Source organism: Poecile atricapillus, chromosome W (genome assembly GCF_030490865.1).
Source record: "Poecile atricapillus isolate bPoeAtr1 chromosome W, bPoeAtr1.hap1, whole genome shotgun sequence".
Classification (NCBI taxonomy): Eukaryota; Metazoa; Chordata; class Aves; order Passeriformes; family Paridae; genus Poecile; species Poecile atricapillus.
The window spans coordinates 3,020,275-3,042,948 of record NC_081288.1 but is presented as its reverse complement, the minus strand read 5'-3'; the positions used below and the strand labels follow the sequence as shown (position 1 = coordinate 3,042,948).

Genomic DNA, 22,674 nt, shown 5'->3' with positions numbered 1-22,674 from the left:
AATATCTCTGGGGCACAGACAGGGCTGAGCCCAGCAGGCAGAGGAAGGAGAAACCTCCTCCTTCCCCAGGGATGGCACAAGCCCTGGTGCCTATCTGTAAAAGGTCAGGTTAAGTCATCACCCCTCTGTCCCTCATCTCCAGAGATCTCCCAGTACCACTGTGGGCAGTGAAAACCTCTGGTAAGTCAGATCTTCACCCTTTTCTAAAAGATCTGTACATGGCTTGTAGAGTGGGTGGGGTATTTGCTCCCCAAGGGCAGCCTGTTCATAATCCTGCCTCCAGCAAAGGCAATCCCCTGCACCCACTCATGAGGCTCTACAAATATAAATTTATCCAAGCATTAAAGTGTGTTCCATCATGAGCACACAGGTAGTGACTGCACTGCTGAGATGGCAGCGCTGTCACTCACATCGCCCGCCTCAGATAAAACCAGATTTGGGCAAAAGCTGATGTAGCGCTGAGTGTTTCACATCAGACTTTAAATAACTACAGTCCTTGCCATTTTCACCAGCCTCTCTCACAGTGACACCCATGGGCGTCAAAGGTGGGTGGGAGGAGATGATTGATAAATCACAGGGGGCTCAGAGCTCCTGAGCTCTCTGCAGGGCTTGGGGTCCTAAAAACACCAGCCCTGACTTGTGCTTTGGAACAGCCAAGCACAAAATTAATCTGCTCGTGCTGTAATGGTCAGGGAAGTGCATGTAGTCAATGGACCAGTAAGAATAAGTTTTTGGAACTCTCTGGAGGAAAAACTAATTGTTCCTCTTGTTCCAGATTTCATGCTTTAAGGATGTGAGGGAGTGAACGTTGCTGTCCCACTGACATCTCCCCCAGAGGTTTGAGACAACCCCTGGGAGTCTCTGTAAATCTGAAGGGCTGTGAAAAGGCAGCACTGGTGCCTGAGGTGACCTCAAATGGACAAAAAGGACCTGAAAACAGTGGGTTGGTTATGGGTGCACTCATTGTTCTGCTCCAGGGCTTTGACCCTCAAGGAGCCGCATTCTATGCAGAAGGAAAAAGAAAGGACTCAAACAAAAGTATGAGGAAAAGGAATGGTGTCATGCTCAAAGCCTTGCAGGAGCTCAGGCATCACCTGCCTCCAGCTTCTCACCCCATCCCAAAAAGTGACTGGAACTGTTTTCACTTCAGATGAAGTGAAATCCCATCCTTGCCCAGGAGCAGATGAGAAGGAATCCCAGCTCTGTCATCCTGTCCTTTCTCCTGAGTTATGGTATCTCTCAGCTTCTTTTGTCAGAAGGAATTTGCAGAGTTGCTCCCTTCACCACACCAAATTTTAGGTATGAATATGCACAGTAGAGGGAAATGTTTGGAGACATCACAAACCACTTTATTTTAAGTGGTGCAGGCAGAAGAAATGACAGTCGTAGATTAAAAAAATATAACCAGTAATACTTGTTTAATAAACCATTGAACATGTATGGGTGACCATGTCCCACTCAGACTGGTGGCTTCCACTGAAGTGGCACTGCAGGGCAGCTGCCATCACCCTACCACAATCCCTCATTGTTCCCCTTCTTTTTGTGGATGTAAAGCTCCTCATGAGCATCTGTGAATCAATCAGGTATGACAGCTCAAGTAATCCTGCACACCCACAGGACTAAGTACAAACAGTGAATTTTTTCATATAAAAGTAGTTCCTCCCCCTACCCCTACCCCAAGCAGCAAACTTCCCAAGGCCAAGACTTCCACTGAAATCAGCTGGAATTCCATGCTGGGTACCCAGACTTGTCCTTCCCTGGAATCCAGCTGCCAACATTTTCAATCATAATGCTGATAACACAACAGGAGCACCACACCAACCCTGGCCTGCACCCCTGGCAGGCAGTGTCCTACACTCTTGCCCACTGTGTCACAAAGAGGTTCCAGCCTCTCCAAAAACTCCAGTTAGAGCCAAACAATCCAGTGCTGCACCTTCCTGTGTCTGCAGCAGATGCAGCCACTGTTTGGGTCAGGGTGGAGAACAAAGCAGCAGCAAATCCTTGTCCTGCGGCCAGCAGGACAAAGGAACTCTGGGGGTGGTCCCTGCCCCCCGAGTTCTGTGCCCCTGGCCCCTCAATACTGCAAAAGTATATAAATGCCATGGGTTTATGAGCATAAAAATCCTGAGGTCGACAACGGGGCACATCCTTGTAGGAACTGTGGTCACGGCCAGAATTCATGAGCAGCCCTGATGTCCACAGCATGATGGAGCCAAAAGGTTTATAAAGCACCACGGGCTGCTGGAGCTCCTTACCTGCTTCTCAGACATGATGTAGAGGTGTTCGTGATCCACGGAGAAAGCCATGTCCCGGAGGATGGGGCCAGTGTCCACCACCTGCACGATCTCGTACTCCAGCGTGTTCTTGGTGGTGCCATCCACACGGATCTGTGCAGCAACAACAAAAGCAGAGAGAGAACATGAGGATTTTCCCTCCTTCCACTGAAAACAGTTACAGAAACACAGAGTGATTTGTGTTGAAATGAACTTTAAAGACCATTTCATTCCAAACCCCCTGCCATGGGCAGGGACACCTTCCACTGTCCCAGGCTGCTCCAAGCCCTGTCCAGCCTGGCCTTGGACACTTACAGGGATCCAGGGGCAGCCACAGCTGCTCTGGGAAACCTCTCTCACCACCCTTACAGTAATATATATATGTATTTATAATATTTATACAAAATAATCATTGGACAAATGTATTGTGGCCCAGATCTTTCAGACTACAACCACTGTCAACAAAAAGTGAACTTTTCCCAGCCTCCTCACCAAAAGGATAAAGCAGATCTCATCATTTCTGCTGGTCCCATCAACACAAGAGCACAGTAAGAACAATGCAGAGCCTGCTGGCTTTTATCTGGCACTGTCACTGTGCTCCTGTCACCGCCTGGACAGATCTACCACGCTCAAAATGATGGCAAGGAGGGAAGGCTCTGTGGTGGTGATGAGCAGAAGATAAAAAACCACACAAATCTGCAGGACTGACTCACTCAAATGCTACTCAGATAATATTATTGCTCTTATTGCTAATGTTCCACGGGGCAATTTATTACTGCAGAGTGTTCGGTGCAACACAGACTATTTCTCTTGCTGGTTGCATATATCAGGTATTGAAATCAGTCCTGCACCATCGTGGCACCTTATGATTCCAGACACATCTCATAACAGGGTGTCACTCAGGGACATCAATAACTGGGATTATGAGGAGGAACCAGACACACAGTCCCTGTCTATCCCTGACAATGATCCAGTGATACAGAAGAAAATGCGGAAAACAACAGACTTTTCTTTACCTGCTTAAAAACCATTTCTAGAGTTTGGGCTTAAAAGAAGCTGGAGAAGGTTTGCGATCTCTTTCAATATGGAACAAGTCATGATAAAATAACTATTCTCAGGAGTTCTCCTGAATCTTGTGGGGCTCTGTACAGCAGCAAACCACACAGTCATGTTTCAGACATGCATCCACATTCCGTATCTCCCTCTGTTTCCCATGTGTTCCCTTTCACTTTCTGAAAATGTTCTATCCTGCTGCAACACAAACACCGCAGTACCTTTCCCTAAAAGAAATAAAGATGTAGGAGATCTTCATCATGCCCCACATTATAATCTCCATGCCTTCCTGACCAAAGATTCCCAGTCTGCAGTTGGATAGCTGAGCAAAAAGGACTCTTCCCATCCAAAGGGAATAACGAGCTGTGGAGAACTTATGGTGTCAAGACCTGCTCCCACTGTTCCCTGGCACAGCCCTCGAGCTTGTTCCTTCTGTATCAACCTCTCAGCCAAGAAACTGAGCCTGAATCATCTTCTGTATTGGAAAGTCAAAGAGAAGGAATGGTAAAGGGTCTGGAAAGTCTGTATGAGTAAAGGACAGCAGATCTTTGTCCTTCCTTGATGTACTCACCTGCTGTGGGACAACAAGGGAATATGATTTCCCCAGGAAAGATAAGGAAAATGAAGCAGAAAGGAGTTAGAGGGGCTCTCTGTGCCAGCAAAGGGTGTGGAGGGCGCTCAGGGATGCTCAGATCCTGCATGTTATCCATCAGACTCCACAGAAGTGGGAGCACGTGCAGGCCTTGGCTGCTGGGCTGGTCCAATGACACGGGAGTGTCAAATGCAGTTCATTTGTCATCGTGATGGAGCTGCTGATGATAGCAACACACATCAGCACATCAGTCCAACATCAGCACATAGAGAGGCCAGGGCCTGAAGCACAGCACTGAGCATCCCTGACACAAGAGAATTCAGGGCCTGAAGCCCAGCACGGAGCATCCCTGACACACAGAGAATTCAGGGCTTGAAACCCAGCACTGAGCATCCCTGACACACAAACAACTCAGGGTCTGAAGCCCAGCACTGAGCATCCCTGACACAAGAGAATTCAGGGCCTGAAGCCCAGCACTGAACATCCCTGACACACAGAGAATTCAGGGCCTGAAGCCCAGCACTGAGCATCCCTGACACACAGAGAATTCAGGGTCTGAAGCCCAGCACTGAGCATCCCTGACACACAAACAACTCAGGGTCTGAAACCCAGCACTGAGCATCCCTGACACACAGAATTCAGGGCTTGAAACCCAGCACTGAGCATCCCTGACACACAGAGAATTCAGGGCCTGAAGCCCAGCACTGAGCATCCCTGACACACAGAATTCAGGGCCTGAAGCCCAGCACTGAGCATCCCTGACACACAGAGAATTCAGGGCCTGAAGCCCAGCACTGAGCATCCCTGACACACAGAGAATTCAGGGCCTGAAGCCCAGCACTGAGCATCCCTGACACACAGAGAATTCAGGGTCTGAAGCCCAGCACTGAGCATCCCTGACACACAGAGAATTCAGGGTCTGAAGCCCAGCACTGAGCATCCCTGACACACAGAGAATTCAGGGCCTGAAGCCCAGCACTGAGCATCCCTGACACACAAACAACTCAGGGTCTGAAGCTCAGCACTGAGCATCCCTGACACACAGAGAATTCAGGGTCTGAAGCCCAGCACTGAACATCCCTGACACACAAACAACTCAGGGTCTGAAGCCCAGCACTGAACATCCCTGACACACAAAAAATTCAGGGCCTGAAGCCCAGCACTGAGCATCCCTGACACACAAACAACTCAGGGTCTGAAGCCCAGCACTGAACATCCCTGACACACAAAAAATTCAGGGTCTGAAGCCCAGCACTGAGCATCCCTGACACAAGAGAATTCAGGGCCTGAAGCCCAGCACTGAACATCCCTGACTACCACCAGCTCTGGCTGCCTGGGAGTAAGGGGCTTGCTCATGTCTGTGGTCCCCCACAGGGAAATTCAGCTCCTCTGAGTCTTCCTTCTTGAAAGTGGACACTGATGTAAGTCACCCATGAGGTCAAGGGCAAAGATGCAACAGGCTTGGGCTGAGTCATTCCCCTTAGGACAGTCAGGGGAAAGGAAGGAGGAAATGCTTCAGGCTGAGGAGCACAGGAGCTGAGGAGCCTCCCTGTTGGGGCTCTGCCCCGAGCACATCAAATACCCCCACGGCAGGAGCCTTTCCTCTTTTCCACTGAGGCTTTCCAGCTCCAAGTTCTCCCTCTCAGGGAGCAGCCAGGGAGCTTTTTCTGCTGTCTCCACTCTGCCTCCTCCCAGTCCCTCGTGGTTTCTCATTCCCGTCAGAGCATCCTCACTCTCTGCTGATCCCTGTGCTAAACAAACCTCACATCTTCGCTGCTTTGACCTTGATTTTCCAGCACCACCAGGGTCAGATCTGCAGGCTGCCAGATATGTAAGCAGCCAATTATCACCCCAGGGCTCAGTCACTGTCCTCAGCCTTTGCCAGGCCCCATTAGAGGGGAAAGAGCTCGGAGATGGAAGAGGCAGGCTGGAGGAACAGCCAGCTGGAGTTAACAAACCATGGAGACAGGAGGCACAGCCCCCAGGGATCTCCCCTGTGCGTTTGGTGCAGGTAAAAAGATTGCAGAGGCTTCACACCAGGAATACAGAGCTACTGGAAGTGATTTAACAGCTATTGCTGGCCTAATAGCCTGAAAAGTCATTATTTTGCAGAGGGGGAGGAAGGGAAGGAGGGACAGGGCTCGTTGCACCATACATGTGCAAACACACACACGTGTGCTCATACACCCACAGCCCAACAGCTCTGAGTGCACAAAACCCCTCTCTCTAGTTAAATCTAGTAGCTAAAAAAAAGGAAAATTCATAAAAAGGCCAGAAAATCTGGCAGACATCAACCCACACTGCACAGCCCTTGTGAGCCCTATGCCAGCGGTGAGCTGATTATTGGAGACTGCAGCCAGAAGTCCAGCCCCTAACTCCAGCCATCCCTTTACCTATCTTAAACCCCTGTCTTTCTTATGTTGGACCCCAGGCACAGAGCCCTGAGGATCTCCACCTTCCCTGCACATTCTTCACCATCCTGAGCATCAGAGAACACAACTGCACTTTCTCTTAGAGATTTATTCCTGGCTCCAAGGCTCCTGCTAGAACCAGGGCACTTGGGTTGGTGAAAAAAATCAGAGTCTGTGAAGGGAAAATGGGAAAATCCTCATCAAAGCCTGCAGGTGATCACCACTAAAGTCAGGGACACAGACACTATCTCTGCTTGGAAAGCTCCCCAAGTTTCCAATTGCAGGGAATTTGAGGAATGTACCACCCATTCCCTCAGTTCTGCTCCTCTCTGCTGGCATCAGCCACAAGCCCCACCTGGAGCTGGGGTGGTGGCATGGATAGAGTTTTCTTCTGACTGAATGATGGGCATTCCTATATTCACAATGTTTTTTGGGGGTCTGTGAGGTGAGAACCTGACTAACAGTCCAGCTGGGATCGCCTCTGGGAGCTGCCTGTGAGCCATGAGCTCCTCTGCAAGGCAAGAAGGAGGGGAACAACAAGCGACAGAGGGGGCTCCAGGACCACATGTGAGTCTCGAAATGCTCAGTCCACCACAACCCAGAGTCCACAAACACGCCCATCACCTCCACAACAGGATCACCTACCTGCTCCCTGTTCCTGAATGTCTGTCCTGGACACCCCTCAGACCCCCAGATGCTCAGCTCAGCTCCCTTGTCCTCCTTTAACCCAACACATGTGGGAGCTCCCAGGGCCCAGCACTCTCAGGCTGCACATTAATCCTTCCTCTTCCTGGAAGGCTTCACTCACTGGGCTTGGCTCTGCAGAGCTGCTATTAAAACATCAGCATGATGCTTCCCGAAGGTCAACTACCAAGGGACCCATTCTGGCAGCTGTTTGTTTGTTTGTCTGAACATTATCTAGGGCTGGCTGTTTATTTACATCCATTGAAGTATCAGACAATAAATATCCTCTCCCAGTAGCAAACAGATGCTTGCACTCGAATGTTCTGGCTCGTGCTGACTTCAAAACGAGCTCCTTAATGAGCAAATAACACTATTAATCTTTAAAGACACAGGCTCTGGCCTTCTCTGAGCTCCCACCCTGGCCATGGCTGGACCCACAGGCTCCCTGGCAAGCAGCCCACGGGTCTGGTAGATGAAAGAAGGTAAAAGATACCTTCCATCACTCGGCTGGTGCTTTTCAGCGTTATCTGGGCCTCCCCAGCTGCTGAGGGATCCACGGGAGGCTGATGCTCGAGGACAGTTTCCCCAGCAAGTTGGTGGCAGATGCCTCAATCACACTTCTAAGAGGGACATGGAGGTTGGTATCACATTGTTATCAAAGAGAGGGATGCAATAACCCTCTCCAAATCATGGGGGATGGACTCAAAATTGTCAAGGGAAGAGCAGTGGGATTGGAGGACTAAAGGAATTGGTGGCAGTCAGCACTTGGTGCCTTTGCTGGAGGATAAGTAATGATTATGGCAAAAAAGAAAATATCTTTAAACTCAGCAGAGCAACAGAAACACCTGCCTTTCAGAGAGGGCCACATACCTCTGTTAGCACCTCTATTCTTTCCTATAAAGTGACATTTCCTGCTGAAATCCATCCACACAGATGTACTCCAGGAGCTTTACTCAGGCCCATCAAAGCCTGATCCCGTAGACTGAATCAGTGTTTGGAGCATGTTAACATCATCCAGTTTTGGTTTATTCAAGAAAAAGGCACTGGCACAGGTTGTTCAGAGAGGTTTTTTTATGTCCCATCCTTGGAAGTGTTCAAGGCTAGGTTGGGTGGGGCTTGGAGCCTGATCTAGTGCAAAGTGTCCTTTCAAAATTATCTTCAGACTCACTTCAGAAACACACTTCTAACCAATCTCCTGCTACAACCTCTCTTCTATTTTATTTGTCCAAGCAGCTTGGATTGATCTCTGGCAGAAAAATATAAAAAGGATTGTTTCCACTGTGCCAACTGGGCTCAGCTGTTTCCTACTCTCTAAAACCATCACCTCCTGCCCAAGAGCATCAGTCCTGGCCCAACAGAGTTAAAATAAAGTCCCCTTCAATTAACATCTCTGTATAAAGCACTTGAAAACCATCCAGGGCTGCTGGGAGCGTGGTGGGGAGCAGGATCACGATGACCAGCCAGGCGGGCAGCAGGAGCAGACGCTGGGTGGATGAGAGTCATTACAAATAATTAAATGAATAACTAAGCAGAAGAGGAGCTTGGTGAACCATGGCACTCTCTGCCAAGCCATCCCTCCCCACCTCTCTGCTTTTGTGCAGCGTCAGCAGCCCCTGGGCTGATGAAGTTCCAGGGAATTCATCATCTCCTGCCCCAGCGCTTCCAGCCGCTGCTCCAGCAGCTCCCGCTCAAGTCACGCTGGTGGCTTATTCTGGCCATGAAATTGCCCCAGTTCCCAGGGGAGGGGATTAAATAGCTGCCAGGAAGATTGCAAGGGTGGATTTCAAAGGGAAAATCCTCCAGGTCATGGAATCAGGCCCTGCTACCTTTGCCTGGGTTCGAGGGAGCAACCATGACTGTGGTATTGCCTTGGAAAGTAGGAGAAATGTTTTGGGCAGGGAAAGCAAGAGGAGGGAGGACAAGCTTTGTCCTTTGCATCCCCTGAGGCATCCTTCCTTTGCTGCCTCTGCCTCTCCTTCTTGCCAGGCATCTCACTGAAGTCACCATCATCATTTCCCATTATTGCACTAAGGATCTGCAAACGCCATTTCCAGGAGATCCAAGCAGCCCTGGAGCCCAGCACATCAACCCAGGCTGCTCTGAGAAGGGCCCAGCCAGAGCCTTAGGACTGCACAGGGGCCACTAATCCCTCATTGCTTTTCCAATAGCAGTTCCTCCCTGGTTTAGGAACTTAATGCTCCCCAGAGGATGCCAGGACTGCTGGCTGCTGTTCCTGGCATGGAGAGGGAGAAGGGACACAGCAGGCAGTGCATGATCTCATGTCAGGCCCTCCTTGATGATCACCTGTTCCTGCTTTTCCATTGATTTGGGTTGCATGATGGAGCTCTATTGATCTCAGCAAAGACAGGGAAGGGACCCATGACACTCCATGTTCTGCCCATTTCCCTCTGCTTCCCAGTAAAATAATCCGTTCTAATTTGCCTAAAGCCTATTAACAGGAGATCAATTCCTAATAAAACATGGCATTTCAATAGCCCCATCTATCCACCGATCCTAAAGGCCTTTAGAAACGCTAATTGAAAAAGCAAAGGATGAGCTACCCTGAACTCCTGCCTAAGTCAGCAGCCAGCAGCTCGCTCTCTTCTCCTGTACACGTTTTAAAGTGCTGCTTGCCTGGATGCCAGCCCATCTAAACACAAATCTCAGAGCACCTCCAGCCACATGGAGAGCGGGAGCCTGGAAAACCAGGTGTTTACAGTGTTCTTGAAACTCCTGCTCTCAGTGCTGTCCAGAACCCAAAGTGTCGTGACAGGAGCCACTCGGAGCAGAGGTGAGAGCTGATCTGGACAGGAGAGTCATGGAATCATGGAATGGTTTGGGTGAGAAGAGACCTTAAAGACTCCACCTCCTGCCATGGACAGGGACACTTTATCCCAGAGTGCTCAGAGCCCCGTCCAACCCAGCCTTGGACGTTTCCAGGGATCCAGGGGCAGCCACAGCTGCTCTGGACAACCTGTGCCAGGGCCTCTCCACCCTCACAGGGAAGAGTTTCTTTCTAATACCTAATCTAACTCTCTCCTCTTTTAGTTTAAAAGGGTTCCCCTTCATCCTATCTCTATCACCCATGTAAAAGTTACTCTCCCAAAATATGGATGCACCTGAATGTGCACCACAAAACAGAAGGGACAACAAAGCAGGTTGGCCTTGAAATCCCATCAGGTTCCTGGTTTGTACTCCTTTTGTCTCGGAGGTCTCAGGATCACAGAATCATTGAGGTTGGAAAAGACCTCCAAGATCATCAAGTCCAATCTCACCGAACAAATCTTGCTGTCAGCAAACAAAGCTTATTTGCTGCACCTACAGCTCAGTGACAGCCAGGGAGAATGGCTCTTCCTCACTTCTCCAGCCACAGGAATTCCAGGGCCTTTTCTCCCAGCAGCAACACAGGGTTTTGAAGAAGACAGATTTCCTGGAATAACTTCAGGCTAATCCTGATCATCTGCAGGCACTGCAGTGTAATCCCCGCCCCGCACACTCTTGGCTGGGGGCTGGCAGGGACACAGGGGCTTCGCTGGGCAGGGCCACAGGCTTTAATCCCTGCACAGGAGTCACCCACTGACCTCTGGTGTAATCCTGGAAAATTGGGTCAAACACAGCTGTGCCTGGCTGCTGGACAGGAGATCACCCCTGCAGAGCCAGCACAGCACAGAGGGGCAGAGCAGGGCTCCTGCTCCAGGAGGTCAAAGAGAAGCATGGCACAAGATGTTGGTGGGCATCTGCTCTGTTTTCTGGCTCACCGTGCCTTGACAGAGCTCCTGGGTGTTCTGGTGTCACGGTGGGACACTGTCCCACACAGACCCAGCACAGTGGGATCCACTGGAATCATGGAATCATAGAGTGCTTTGGGTTGGAAGGAATCTTAAAGCTCATCTCATTCCATCTCCCTGCCCTGTGAAGGGACACCTTTCACTATCCCAGGCTGCTCCAAGCCCTGTCCAGCCTGACCTTGGGACACTTCCAGGGATCCAGCTTCTCTGGGAAACCTGTGCCAGGGCCTCTCCACCCTCCCAGCCAAGAACTTCTCCTTAATATCCAACCTAAATTTACCCTTTGTCATCTTAAAGCCACCTCCTTTGGGCCAGAGGGTTCTTCAAGCCCAAAGACAAATTCCTGGCTGACAGGGATCCCTTTTTTTTCCAATCCACAGCACAGGACTGCTGTTCCATTCCACTGTGGATCCCACTAACATTTATAGCAAGACATACTCCTGGCTGCAATGGAATTACGAACTAAATTAGACAAAGTGAAAGACCAACCTTCTGCCCAAGCCCTTCATCCTGGGTTTGGACATCACCTAACACAGTGGGTTTCTGACTGCTGCTCCCAGCACCATAAAAATTACTGACTACAACTTGAAGTGTGTCCAGTCAGGCGGTCCCTGAACTGAAGGGCTCACCCCAAAGTGAAACAGCTCCAGAGCTGGAAAGAGAGGGAAAGGGAAGGACATGAGCAGGTTCCTCTCCCTCAGCAGGGAGAGCGTGTCAGGTATGTGCAGCTCTCACATCCAGGAGCCCATTGACAGATGACATCATTTTTGAGAGCACGGTTTACACACGCTCCCCCGGCGCTCCCTGATTGATAAATTAGACACTCATGAGCCATGTGCTAATCAATGCAAATCATTAGTTTGTAACAACACAAGGCAAGCTCGGCAGAGCTCATTTTTCAAGGTAATGGCCTGCCAAACATCCGTGTTCAGCTCCGAGCCCTGCCAGGCAATCCATTAACGGGCTGCTGGCACTCACCTATGGCACAAGGCTGAGGCCTTTGCAGTGCAGTCCCCACCACGGGCTGGGCTGATCAGTGCAAGAGCTCCAAACCTGCTGTTCCTCCTCCTCCTCCTTCTCCACACCTCCCAGCTCTGCTGCCAGTGGCCACCCCTAGGTCCAGACATGTGGAGTGCACTTGCTCCCACAGACCCTGCACATTTGTTCTCTTACCCCAACCCTGCAACCTAGAATTAAAGCTATTTAAGCCTGAAAAGTTGTGTTCTGTCCTCTGTCAGTGGAAAATGAAGGTGGGTACTCAAGTTCCTGCAGGTGTGTCCTAGGAAACTCCATGCTGGCATCAGTGGCATGTCTAAAGGATAATGTCTGCACCAAGTTGTGCTTGGCCAAATAAAGAGACCATCTGAATTCTCCAGCCACCAGATTTAACATCCAAATTTCTGGCTTCAGGCTCTTCCAAGTTCTGTCCAGCTGAGTGAGTGCTTTGGGGGAATGGAACTCCATCGGGGAAGGATATGCCATCAGTGACCGTCCTGTCAGAGCCCAGAGAGGGGACAAGGGTGGAACAACTCTGTTCCTGCAGCACAGGAGCCCACACAGGCTCTGTGTCTGCCTCCCAAGCTCTGCAGGATTTCAAACCCACTGGCAGCAGAGCAGTCTCCTCATCCATGGGTCATTCTCAGGCACAAATCCTGCCATGGGTGCTCTTCACAGCCACTCCAGGTCTCTCAAGGAAAATATTCTCTGTTTGACATTCCCAGAGGTAAAGTTCAGGTCTCACAGAGAGGGTCCTGCAGCTGCTTGCTCGTGTTTATGATCCCAGTGGATAATCTCAAAGGTCATCCCAGTGCCACTCAGGTGCTTCTGTCTCTCCCAAACCGGTGGAATTTCTTTTGCAGGGCAAAGATTTTGGGAACTTGCTAACTTAAAAATATTTATGGCTGTTATTGTCATCAGTCCTGGTTCTCCATAAAGAGACTGTAAATGCATGCTTTGAGTCACAGTGGTCCTGACTGAGATTAAGGGAACAATAACGGGAAAAAAAAAAAAAGAAAATTAAATTTTTACATGTGACAGCATGGCTGTCAGCTTGTGAGCTGCAGAACCCAAAATGCTTCCTAAAATCTGGTCAGCTCTTCGTCAGGGGTTAAACTGTAGATAAAAATAATTCAGACAAGTTGCAACACCAGAAAGACTGAGAGTTTTGCCTCAGAAGTACCCAGAAGTGCAGCGTGTGTGTGAACAGGACTGACCAGACACAAAGATCCCAACGCAGCTGGCCTGGAGCACAAACCCTTCTGTGGGACAGCTCCAAAACCGAGGCAGGGAGTAATATGGGGTGGAATGAAGACAGATGCACCACAAGACAGGCTGGATGATGAATACAAGTCCTTTGTAAGGGTCTGTTCGCGGGGCTGAGGGACCAGATTCCCGCCGGGATGAGCTCATCCCGCCGGGAACGCGGTGACCCCGAGGGTTGGGAGCCGTGGGGCGGGGGGTGCAGGGCAGCACCACAAAGGGTCCTTTGAGTGTGGCCAGAAGGGGTGAGCTTGGAGACACCCACGGATCCTCACCACACTGTGGCACTTGAGAGGGAGCCAGCTGCCCTTTGGCAACGGGAGGCACGAGTGGAGACGTGGGAATTCTCATGGATACGCGGGAATTCTCATGGATACACGGGCAGCGGGGCACACGTCAGCACAGCAGCGTGAAAGGGTGGGAATATCCAGGCAGGCAAAACAGGGGGTGTGGAAGCACCCAAAAACATCTGGGTGCTTCAGGATCGTCCTCAAGGCTTGAGGATGTGCTCACCACGGAACCAAGGGGTGCTGTAGACATGAGCACGCACTTAAAATGACAGAAAAACGGAATCATGGAATGCTTGGGTTGGAAGGGACCTCTAAAGGTCACCTGGTTCAACAACCAAGGACATCTTCAACTGGATCAGGCTGCTCAGAGCCCCGTCCAGCCTGGCCTTGAATGATTCCAGGGAAGGTGCATCCACCACCCCTCTGAACAATGTGAGCCAGCTGTAAAAAGCTTCTATATATCTCATCTAAATCAATCCTCCTTCAGGATAAAACCATCACCCCTTGTCCTATTGCACCCAGCAGAGTCTGTGGAGACCACAGGAACTCCCCCAAAAGGATCTGCTCCCTGTAGCAGATAACCCAGGGAATCTGATCCGAAGGGGGGCATTTCCACATCTCGGGTGGTGCGGTGCCCTGGGCAGCTCCAGGCGTCAGCGAGGGCAGCGAACTCAATCACAGCCTGTCACATTCAATCTTGGAGATAGAAAGACACATTTGCAATTTCCCTTTCAAGCTTAAGAGAGGCAGACCAAAGCTCCTGCCTTGCTGAGGATTTGGGCACTCTCACCACTTTCTCTAAAAAAACACATAAAACAAATCAAAAATCGTATCCCAGAGATGATATCACTGGTCAGGTGAGATTGGCTGTTCTTGCACTGATATTTGTGTCAGATGCTGGTGCTAAATGACTTCAGAAATGCAGAGTGATGGGCTGTGGGTGCATCAATGAAAACAGATAATTCTGGGACCCACAGCTCTTTCCTGACTCCCTTGCTGAGAGCACTGGGTTTGGGGTGGGCGGGTGGAACGGTGTCTTGGGAACAATTCCTGTCAGGAAAATGGGGACAGGTTATCTCCAGGGCCAGGGGAAATGGGAACCTGAAAGAAAAGCTGTCCCCAGCCCCTTTTGTCAGCTGACACCCTCGGGGCTAAGGTTGAGATAATGAGGCCCCACATATCTCTGTGCCCCAGCCCCACTGACAGGGCAGTGCTCTGCAAAGGTTATTGTGATTCAATTGCTGACTCTTTCAGCTCCTGGGCTTCTCAATGCCAAGGTGACCTATTAAGGACTAAATATCAGATAAAAAAAAAACATCCCTCAAAGCTTTTTTAACCTTCATAATCTATGTTTATCCACAGAAAATAGAAGGAGGAGAGAAAAAGAGAAAGCAAATGCTTATCTTCCAATATTGCCTCAGATAAAAGGGAAGCACCATCTGGGGACAAAACTTCACATTTGACCTTTCTCCCCTTTCATGAAAGCAGCCAGAAAACTGATCCAGCACTGAAACAGTGGACGAGGCCTCTTCCATTCACCTCCCACAGACTGAAGGGTGCTCCCAATCTATCACAGGTTCCTCTGCTTTTGTGTCTGACACCTGACCAAGGACATGACTCTCTGTGTCCCAGCCCCAGCACAGACCTCCTTTCTCCCCATCCAGCCCCAAATGAGCAGCACTGACCCCTGCGAGTCCCAGCTCTTCCACCAGCCAACCTCCATCCAGAGCAAACCCCTCAGCAAAGGTCTCACTGAGCCCTTTGTCTCCCCAAGAACTCCTCTCATCTCCCACTGGTCCCTCATTAGTGACCCAAAGATGTCTCTCCTGCTTTTTTCCTTCCAGGAGCACCAGACTATTTTTTAGTCCTCTCCATTCAGAGAATCACAGACTGGTTTGTGTTGGAAGTGACCTGAAAGATCATCTCGTTCCAGCCCCCTGCCATGGGCAGGGACACCATCCCTGGAGGCATTTTGAAGCCATGTAGATGTGGCCCCTGGGGACATGATTTAGTGGTGGTCTTAGCAAAGCTGGGTTAATGGTTGGACTCGATGATCTTAAAAGGTCTTTTCCAACCTTAACAACTCTATCATTGTATCATTTTAATTATTGCCTCCAATAGTGCAAGCATGGCACATATCCCCAGACCCTTAATCACAGGGGTTCCTGGCACAGCAATCAGAAGTGTATTCATACCCCTTGACTGAACTATCCAAAACTAATTCAAATGAATTTAAAAATAACTGTGACATTTTTAATGTCGGTAAATCCCCAGCCAGGACCATCAGTGTGAAGCCCCCATTCAGAGGGAAACAAGAGGTGGGAATGCAGCAGGTGAGGGTGGCAGGGAGTGATTTCCTCCCAGCCAAGCACACCCAGCACCGAGCCAGGTCTGTGGGAGAGAAGCTGATGGGGAAGCAGAGCTCTCCACGTGTGCTCCAAAGGATTAGGAGCTCTGCTGGGAACTGCCCTAAGGAGCTGCATGGCACAGAGGGCAAGGCACGAGGCATGTTCAAGGGAGAATTAACAGAGCCAGAGGGATTTAGGAGGGGAGTGCTGACATATTATTCCACTTAGGCAGAGACAGGAGACTCCTGGGAGGGGAGGAAGGCTGCCTGAGCCATGCAGTTTGGGGCCTGGCTGCTGAGCTGGGAACCAGACCCTTGATCAGGCTGGTGAGGAGGCAAAGTTGCCCCATAAACTGGTTAAAATGGTATTCACAAACTTAACACCATCACACAGCATTGATCCAGCCCAAAACCTCTTCTCCACAGGAGGCAAAATAGGAATGTAGGGAAATTCAGGAAGTAGAGAGTCTGGAAAAGCTGAGCACAAAAGGGACGTGACAGACCATTTCTAGGGATGCTTCAGCTGAGCCAAGTGGTGCACAAGGACCACAGCCATGCAGGGGAGTCAGAGCAGAGAAGTGTCAGGACCCTTCCAACAGGGCCAACTTACAAGTCTGCAGCTCCCCTTGTGCCTCAGATCTTTCCCCAAACTTGAGTCAGTACCAGAGCAGTGTCCTCTCTGAGGCAAAACAGCCAGGCACTCCACTAATGCCAGAGATTGAGATGTCTGAGCTCTAAAAGCAGCATCCCGTGAGTTGCAGACCTCCTCCACCCTCTAAAGGTCTGGGGTTTGCTGTTTACCTACACAAATCATTACCCCTGTGCAAGCTGCTCATCCCTGGGACACATCAGTGGGGACCAACCAACAGGTCCTGCCTGAAAACCTGTGGGGACAAAGTGAAAACGTTCCTGGGGTGGCCACAGCCCAGACACCACTGCTGAGTTACAGAATCACAGAATCAGAGTGAGCTCAGTACAAAAAGACCTTTGAGATCATCAAGTCCAACCTATGGCCTAACACCTCCTCATCAACTAAACCATGGCACTAGTGCCACGTCCAGGCTGTTTTTAAACACATCCAGGGACAATGACTCCACCACCTCCCTCAGCAGATGATTCCAGTGCCAAATCACTCTTTTAGTGAAGAATTTTTCCCTGATGTCTAACCTAAACTTCCCCTGGTGCATTTGGATAGCAGAATTTGGGGAAAAAAACTTCTTCCCTAAGATGATCATGGCAGTGCTTTGGCTGAGGTCCCTGGGATTCCCAAACTGGGTATTTTCCCACTATTTTGAATATGTCAGTCAAGGAGGAGAGCATGCAGCAAGCTCAGCTGCACCTCTGGTGATGGAAGAACGGCCTGGGCAGCATCTCCTGTCTCCACAGCCATCCCCTCTCTCCCGTGGGCAGGGAGGGACAGCACGATCATGTCCCTCATACAAGCAGAGGGATCACTTTCCTCTGGGACCTCGGGGTAACCCGGGCAATGAAACTTGACCCAAAGCCACTTTGACATCAGGTCGTGGCTGGAGACAAAGCAAGGTCAGGAGTTCAGCGTCAATACAGCGAGTGCCAGTCAGGACACAAAAGCTCCGGGATCAGATGTACCTGCTGGGGAGGGAGGGCATTGAGATGCATAATTACTGCTCCTTTCATCCCTGCTGCTCTTTCCCTCGGTTCACACGGCTCTCCTGGCTCTGGCCTTGCAGGGTTGTGTCCCAGCAGGGTCCCCCTACAGCCACACCCAAAAGGTGCTGGCACAGGAGCTGAAGGGTGAGGGGTGTCAGAGCTGAGCCCCCCTTCAGCCAAGGTTTCAGCAGAATCACTCCTGAGAGCAGCCAGTTATATCCATGATCAGCTCCAGCTTTGTGGTGGAGTAAATCATGGAATCACTGAATGGTTTGGGTTGGGAGGGATATTAAATCTCATCCAGTTCCATCCAACCTGGCCTTGGGCACTTCCAGGGATCCAGGGGCAGCCACAGCTTCTCTGGAAAACCTGTGCCAGGGCCTGCCCACCCTGCCAGCCAGGAATTCCTTCCCAATATCTAATCTAATCTAATCTAATCTAATCTAATCTAATCTAATCTAATCTAATCTAATCTAATCTAATCTAAATCTCCCTCCTACAGTTTAAAGCCATTCCCTGTGTCCTGTCCCTCCAGACCTTGTCCCCAGTCCCTCTCCAGCTCACCTGGAGAGTCTTCAGGCCCTGGAATGTTCTGGAAGCTCTCCCTGGAGCCTTCTCCTCTCCAGGGGAACATTCCCAGCTCTCCCAACCTGTCAGCGAGGTTACCCCACACTTACACACCGGTAGCACCAGAGACTGCAGCACATTCATGGAGCTGGTGAGTGCAGCTGAAATAAAAAGGACCTTAAACCTCCAAAGTAGGAGCGACTCCTTTTCCTTGAAGTCTTGCCAGAGTGGGATGGTGCAGGTGTTTCATATTCCCAGACTTTGGGGTGTTATTTACTGAAATCCTGAGTAAAGGAGACATAACATGCAAAACCCTGTGCATTTTTCGGTGCACACTGACCTTACCCAAACAACAGCTTGAAACATCTGCAATATTGAAGATTCTCTGAAAAGCAGATTTTTCACAGGAATTGCCATTTGCTCCCTCTTTCTCAAACCCTCATCTCCTTTTTAGGGAAAGTCTTCCACATTTCTGACATTTTGTTGTGGTGAAACTAGATCAGTTCCACAAAACTGAGACAAAACACAGCAACCCCAGGTTTGGAGATCATCACAATCCCTTGAGGATGCTCCACAGAGCACTGGGGGAAACTGATTGACAAGTGCCTGGAGCTCCCTTGTTTTATTCTCTCTCCAGATCTGCCTCATAGGACAGAAAAGGAGGGGAAAGAAGGTTTTTTTAATAGTTACTAAAACAACCCTTCCCAAGCCACATCAAAAGTTTTCCTGGTCCATGGGAGATGGCAAAAAAAGCGGCTCTGCCTCAACATCTGGTGCAAAAGGAGGGGAAGGAGAAGGGGCTGGGGCTGGACTATTGATTATTTTTGGAAACTACCAACCCAAAACTCTCCTTTTTGGCCGGAGCTTCTCCACGTGTGCAGCAGATGGCGCAGCTGCAGTGGCTGTCCCACTGCCACCTCTGTCCCCACTGTCCCCACGCCAGCCACAGGACCATCCCAAAGGCTGTTCCTCTCTCTCTGGGGGTCTTGTCCTGCCCTTTTTTGTCTGAGTCCGGTGCTGTACAGCCCCCAGCACTGGATTTTAGCACTCTCCAAGGAGTTCACAGGGATGAAAAGCCACCAGCTGTCCCAAAAAGGGGGACAAATCCACAAGGGATGCAGGAGGCACAACTCCATCATGCAGAGATGGATGTGCCATTAGAGCCCCACCTCGGTGCCTCCTGGGGCGCCGGCATCATTCACAGCCCTGAGCTCAGCCTGAGCCCTCCAGCCCTCCCCAGGATGTTTAAAACAGGGTGAGACAAAGGACAAGCCCCAAAAGGGACCATGGGGAGCAATCCAGCGCTGGCTCAGGTGCTTCATTTCCACGGCAGGAGCGGAGAGCCGTATCCCTGGCGCAGGGCAATGCCAGCCTGGGGGATGGAGGCCAGACCCCAAGCAGCTGCCCCAGGAGCCAGCAGCCAGCCCCCTCCCACTGCCTGCACCCTCCTGGGCACGGCTGCATTCATGGCAGAAGACTGGAGCTTCTCATCGTGGCCTTAATGGTTCCCACTGGGCTCCTATTTCTGTCGGGCAGTGACAGAGGAAGGCAGTGTGGAGCCTTTATTTTTGGGACTCGGGGCTATCTTTGCAGGCTTTGTTGTTTAAAGGGCCAAGCCTGCTCCCTCTATGACAATCGGCTGCTTCTTCTCTCATCTTCAAAGGCTGCAGCTAAAACTCATTACGCTGCCAATTTTATCCCGGGCCAACAACTCCCCCCATCCCTTTTGTGTCAAGGAGCAGGGCATGATCCTGCCTCTCCTTCTCCTTATTTTTTTATTCTTTTTCTCCTTTTGTTACTCTCTCTTGGAGGAGGAGGAGTTGGTGGCTTATAAAAGGGAGAGATTGGTGTTTTCACACAGACCTCTCTGCAGCTGGGAAGGAAAACACCAAGAGGAAAATGTTGTTCTGTGTGGAAGCATCTTGGCTGTGACAACCCATGAGAGGAGGGAGATGGGGTAGGAAGGAGAAAGAGTTAAAGAAGTTATTTTGGTGAGGAAGCGGCCACATCTCATATCTCTGTTGGCAGTGGCCTTTCCCCATCCCGTCCTCCAAACTGGGAGCTCTTCAAAGCTCCCTGCCCTCGGCCCATGGCCTTGGGAGAGGAGCAGGGACAGCCACGAGCAGGCTGCCAGCCAGCCAGCTGCCACCTTTGTCCCTGTGGTAGCACTAAAAGCACAGCTGGGAAAGGAAATGTCTGGTGGATTTGTTCCCCTCTTTTTTTCTTTTTTTTTTTTTTAAATTCCTAGAACAGTCGTTTTTTTTCTTTTTTTTTTTTTTTTTTTTTCCTGGAAGAACACTTTTCAAGCCCAAATTTGCCCAACCCTCCCTTGAAAGTCGCTGCGTTTCTTCCCGACAGCCACAGGGTGTCAGCAGCTCTATGGAGTGGCTTCCTAAAGGGATTCCCAATTCCTTGAGATGTCCCGGAGCTGCAGCGATGCTTTGGGAAGGGTCTCATCCTGCCCTGTCCTCCCATCAGAGATTCCAGAGGGCAAAGGAGAGCATTGTCCCACGGGCTGCAGCCAGGATTTGCTCCAAGCCCCTCACACAGAAGATCAGGAGGATTTTAGGGTCGTGTCAGTCCTTCCCCAGAAGAGAAATTATCCAAAATGATCCAAAATGACCCATGAGTTGCTGGCATGTCCTAGCACAGAAGGGCTTTGAGGGGAAGAAGGGGATTTGGGAAGGGAAAAAAACCCCAGAGGTGGCAACAAAATGGACTAAATTTCCAAATTCCTGCGTTTCTGAAGGTTTGAAGGCAACTCCCAGGAAATATTCCCAGGGGGATGTCAGTGGGATTGGGGACAGGCAATTCACACATCAAACATCACCTGTACAGCCTCGTTAATGCAGAGGTTGGGTGTTCCTAACCTGCACCCAAGAGTTCCACCCATGAGTTAAAAACTGCCCTTGGCTTTCCCAGCCCCACCTGCAGCAGGGAAAAATCCATGGGCACTCCCAGCCATGATCCCTGGTGTTGAGGAGCATCTGGAGGCGCAGGGGATCAAGTCCTGCACCAGTCCCACTCTGCCCCTCCGTGTCACTCGTTCTGTGCCTCGAGTGTCCCATCTGCAATGTGGGAGCAGTGAAATCTCCCTCCCTTCCAAAGCTGGGTGGCAGGAGGAGCTGCCTCAAGGATGGGGGAACATGGCAGAAACCCCTCAAATTCCACGTGTCTCACAGCACTGCTCCACCTACTCCCCTGACCGTGACAAAATGCCGTGTCCCTTGTCGTAACCCAGCTCAAAGCAGGATATTTTCGGGTGCAAAGAGGGGCAAACTAAACCAGCCTGAAAACAAACAGCTGAGGAGAGAGCAGCCAGGCTCTGCCTGGCTCCAGAGACATTTTGTTGTCACCAGTCACCTGCCTGCCCTCCAGGCACACACTAAATGTGGGATTCATCTTGTTTAACACGGTCTTCCCGAAAATTAGACATCTTGCCTAATGAGTCAGGAAGGTTTCCCCTGGAGTGAATGGGAAGAGACAGGTTTCACCAAGGGGCGATTTGTGCCATCCTAAATAGGTGTCTCAGGCAGATGGAGTGAATTGCTTTCTGGAGATGCCAGTCTCTCTCCATTATCTATAAGCAGCAGCTCATTTCGATTCAGTGTTGATGACCAGCATTAGGTGAGATGAATTTCAGCCTGAGTGAGTGTCTGGCATCTCTCACAGATAGGCCAGCAAACCTTTCCTGGCTGTCCCTGGGCTAAAAGGTGTGTGGATGGGTTAGTACAAAAAATTCTTGATTTTGAGGGCAGTGTTTGTTTGCTCAGTGTGCCCCATTGACCAGAGGGTCTAAGAATTGTACTTTAATCTCTGTTTTTCTTGTTATACTCAAGTGGCCCACGGTGGGATTGTTGGAGTGTCCTGTGCAGGGCCAGGAGTTGGGCTTGATGGCCCTTGGGGGTCTCTTCCAACTCAGGATATTCTAGAATTCCACAGCGTGGTCAGTTTTAACATAATTCAACCATTTTTCAGCCCTACACTATCCTGGTTCCTGCATTTTATATCTGGGAATAAAATGCCATGGACAACTCTAATCATCAATTCAAGTGCCAAAGCACATTGATCACCTAAGAGGAAATCTAGAAGAAATTAGAATCATAAAATCATTAAGCTTGGAAAAGACCTCCAAGATCATCAAGTCCAGCTTTCAACCAAACACCACCACACCCACTACGCCATATCACAAATTCTATTTGCTTTTTGAACACTTCCAGGGGTGCTCACTCCACCACTTCTATGGGGAAACTTGTTTCTCACCCCATTCAACACCAAATGTTTGGTTTGAAGGGAGCTTTGGCAGCACCTCATAAAAAGCTTTGGCTCTGCCCATCGTTTCCCACAATCTCAGCTCCATCTCCATCCAAGTGCCTCCTTCATGTGAACTCTGTCCCGTTCCCTTCTCCCCACACTTATCCATGTTTTCCTCACCATCTCATGTTCAATACCAGCTCAAATCCACAATGGAACACTTTTTGCCCCTGGACAGCACTGGGTTCTCGTGTATTTCTGCAGCAATCCAAAAAATTCCCACAAAAGCCTGCTCTGCCTCCTGCCGTCCCATCGAATTCCTCCCAGCAGGGACCACTTCCAGCACCACTGGCACAAGTGGAGCGTACCAGGCTCCCAACATCTGCCAGGCACATTTTCCATCCCCTGCAAGGGGCTCTCAAAGCAGCCCTCAGCTGGGATGTTTGTACAAACATGTGTATTTACTGTGTCAACACACATTAGAGAGCAAACACATTAAAAGGAAACAGGCTACGAGATGAGGCCTC

General features: G+C 50.2%; 1 protein-coding gene across 3 annotated transcripts in view; it reads right to left on the bottom strand.

Moving 5' to 3' along the window:
• Positions 1 to 22,674, bottom strand: part of LOC131591803 (plexin-A4-like) — a 417,581-nt gene that overhangs the window by 204,948 nt on the left and 189,959 nt on the right. For all 3 annotated transcript variants that reach the window (XM_058862866.1, XM_058862867.1, XM_058862869.1), the window contains exon 4: positions 2,256 to 2,387. In XM_058862866.1, the coding sequence (XP_058718849.1) occupies positions 2,256 to 2,387 (132 nt within the window). The remainder of the gene's footprint in view (positions 1 to 2,255; positions 2,388 to 22,674) is intronic.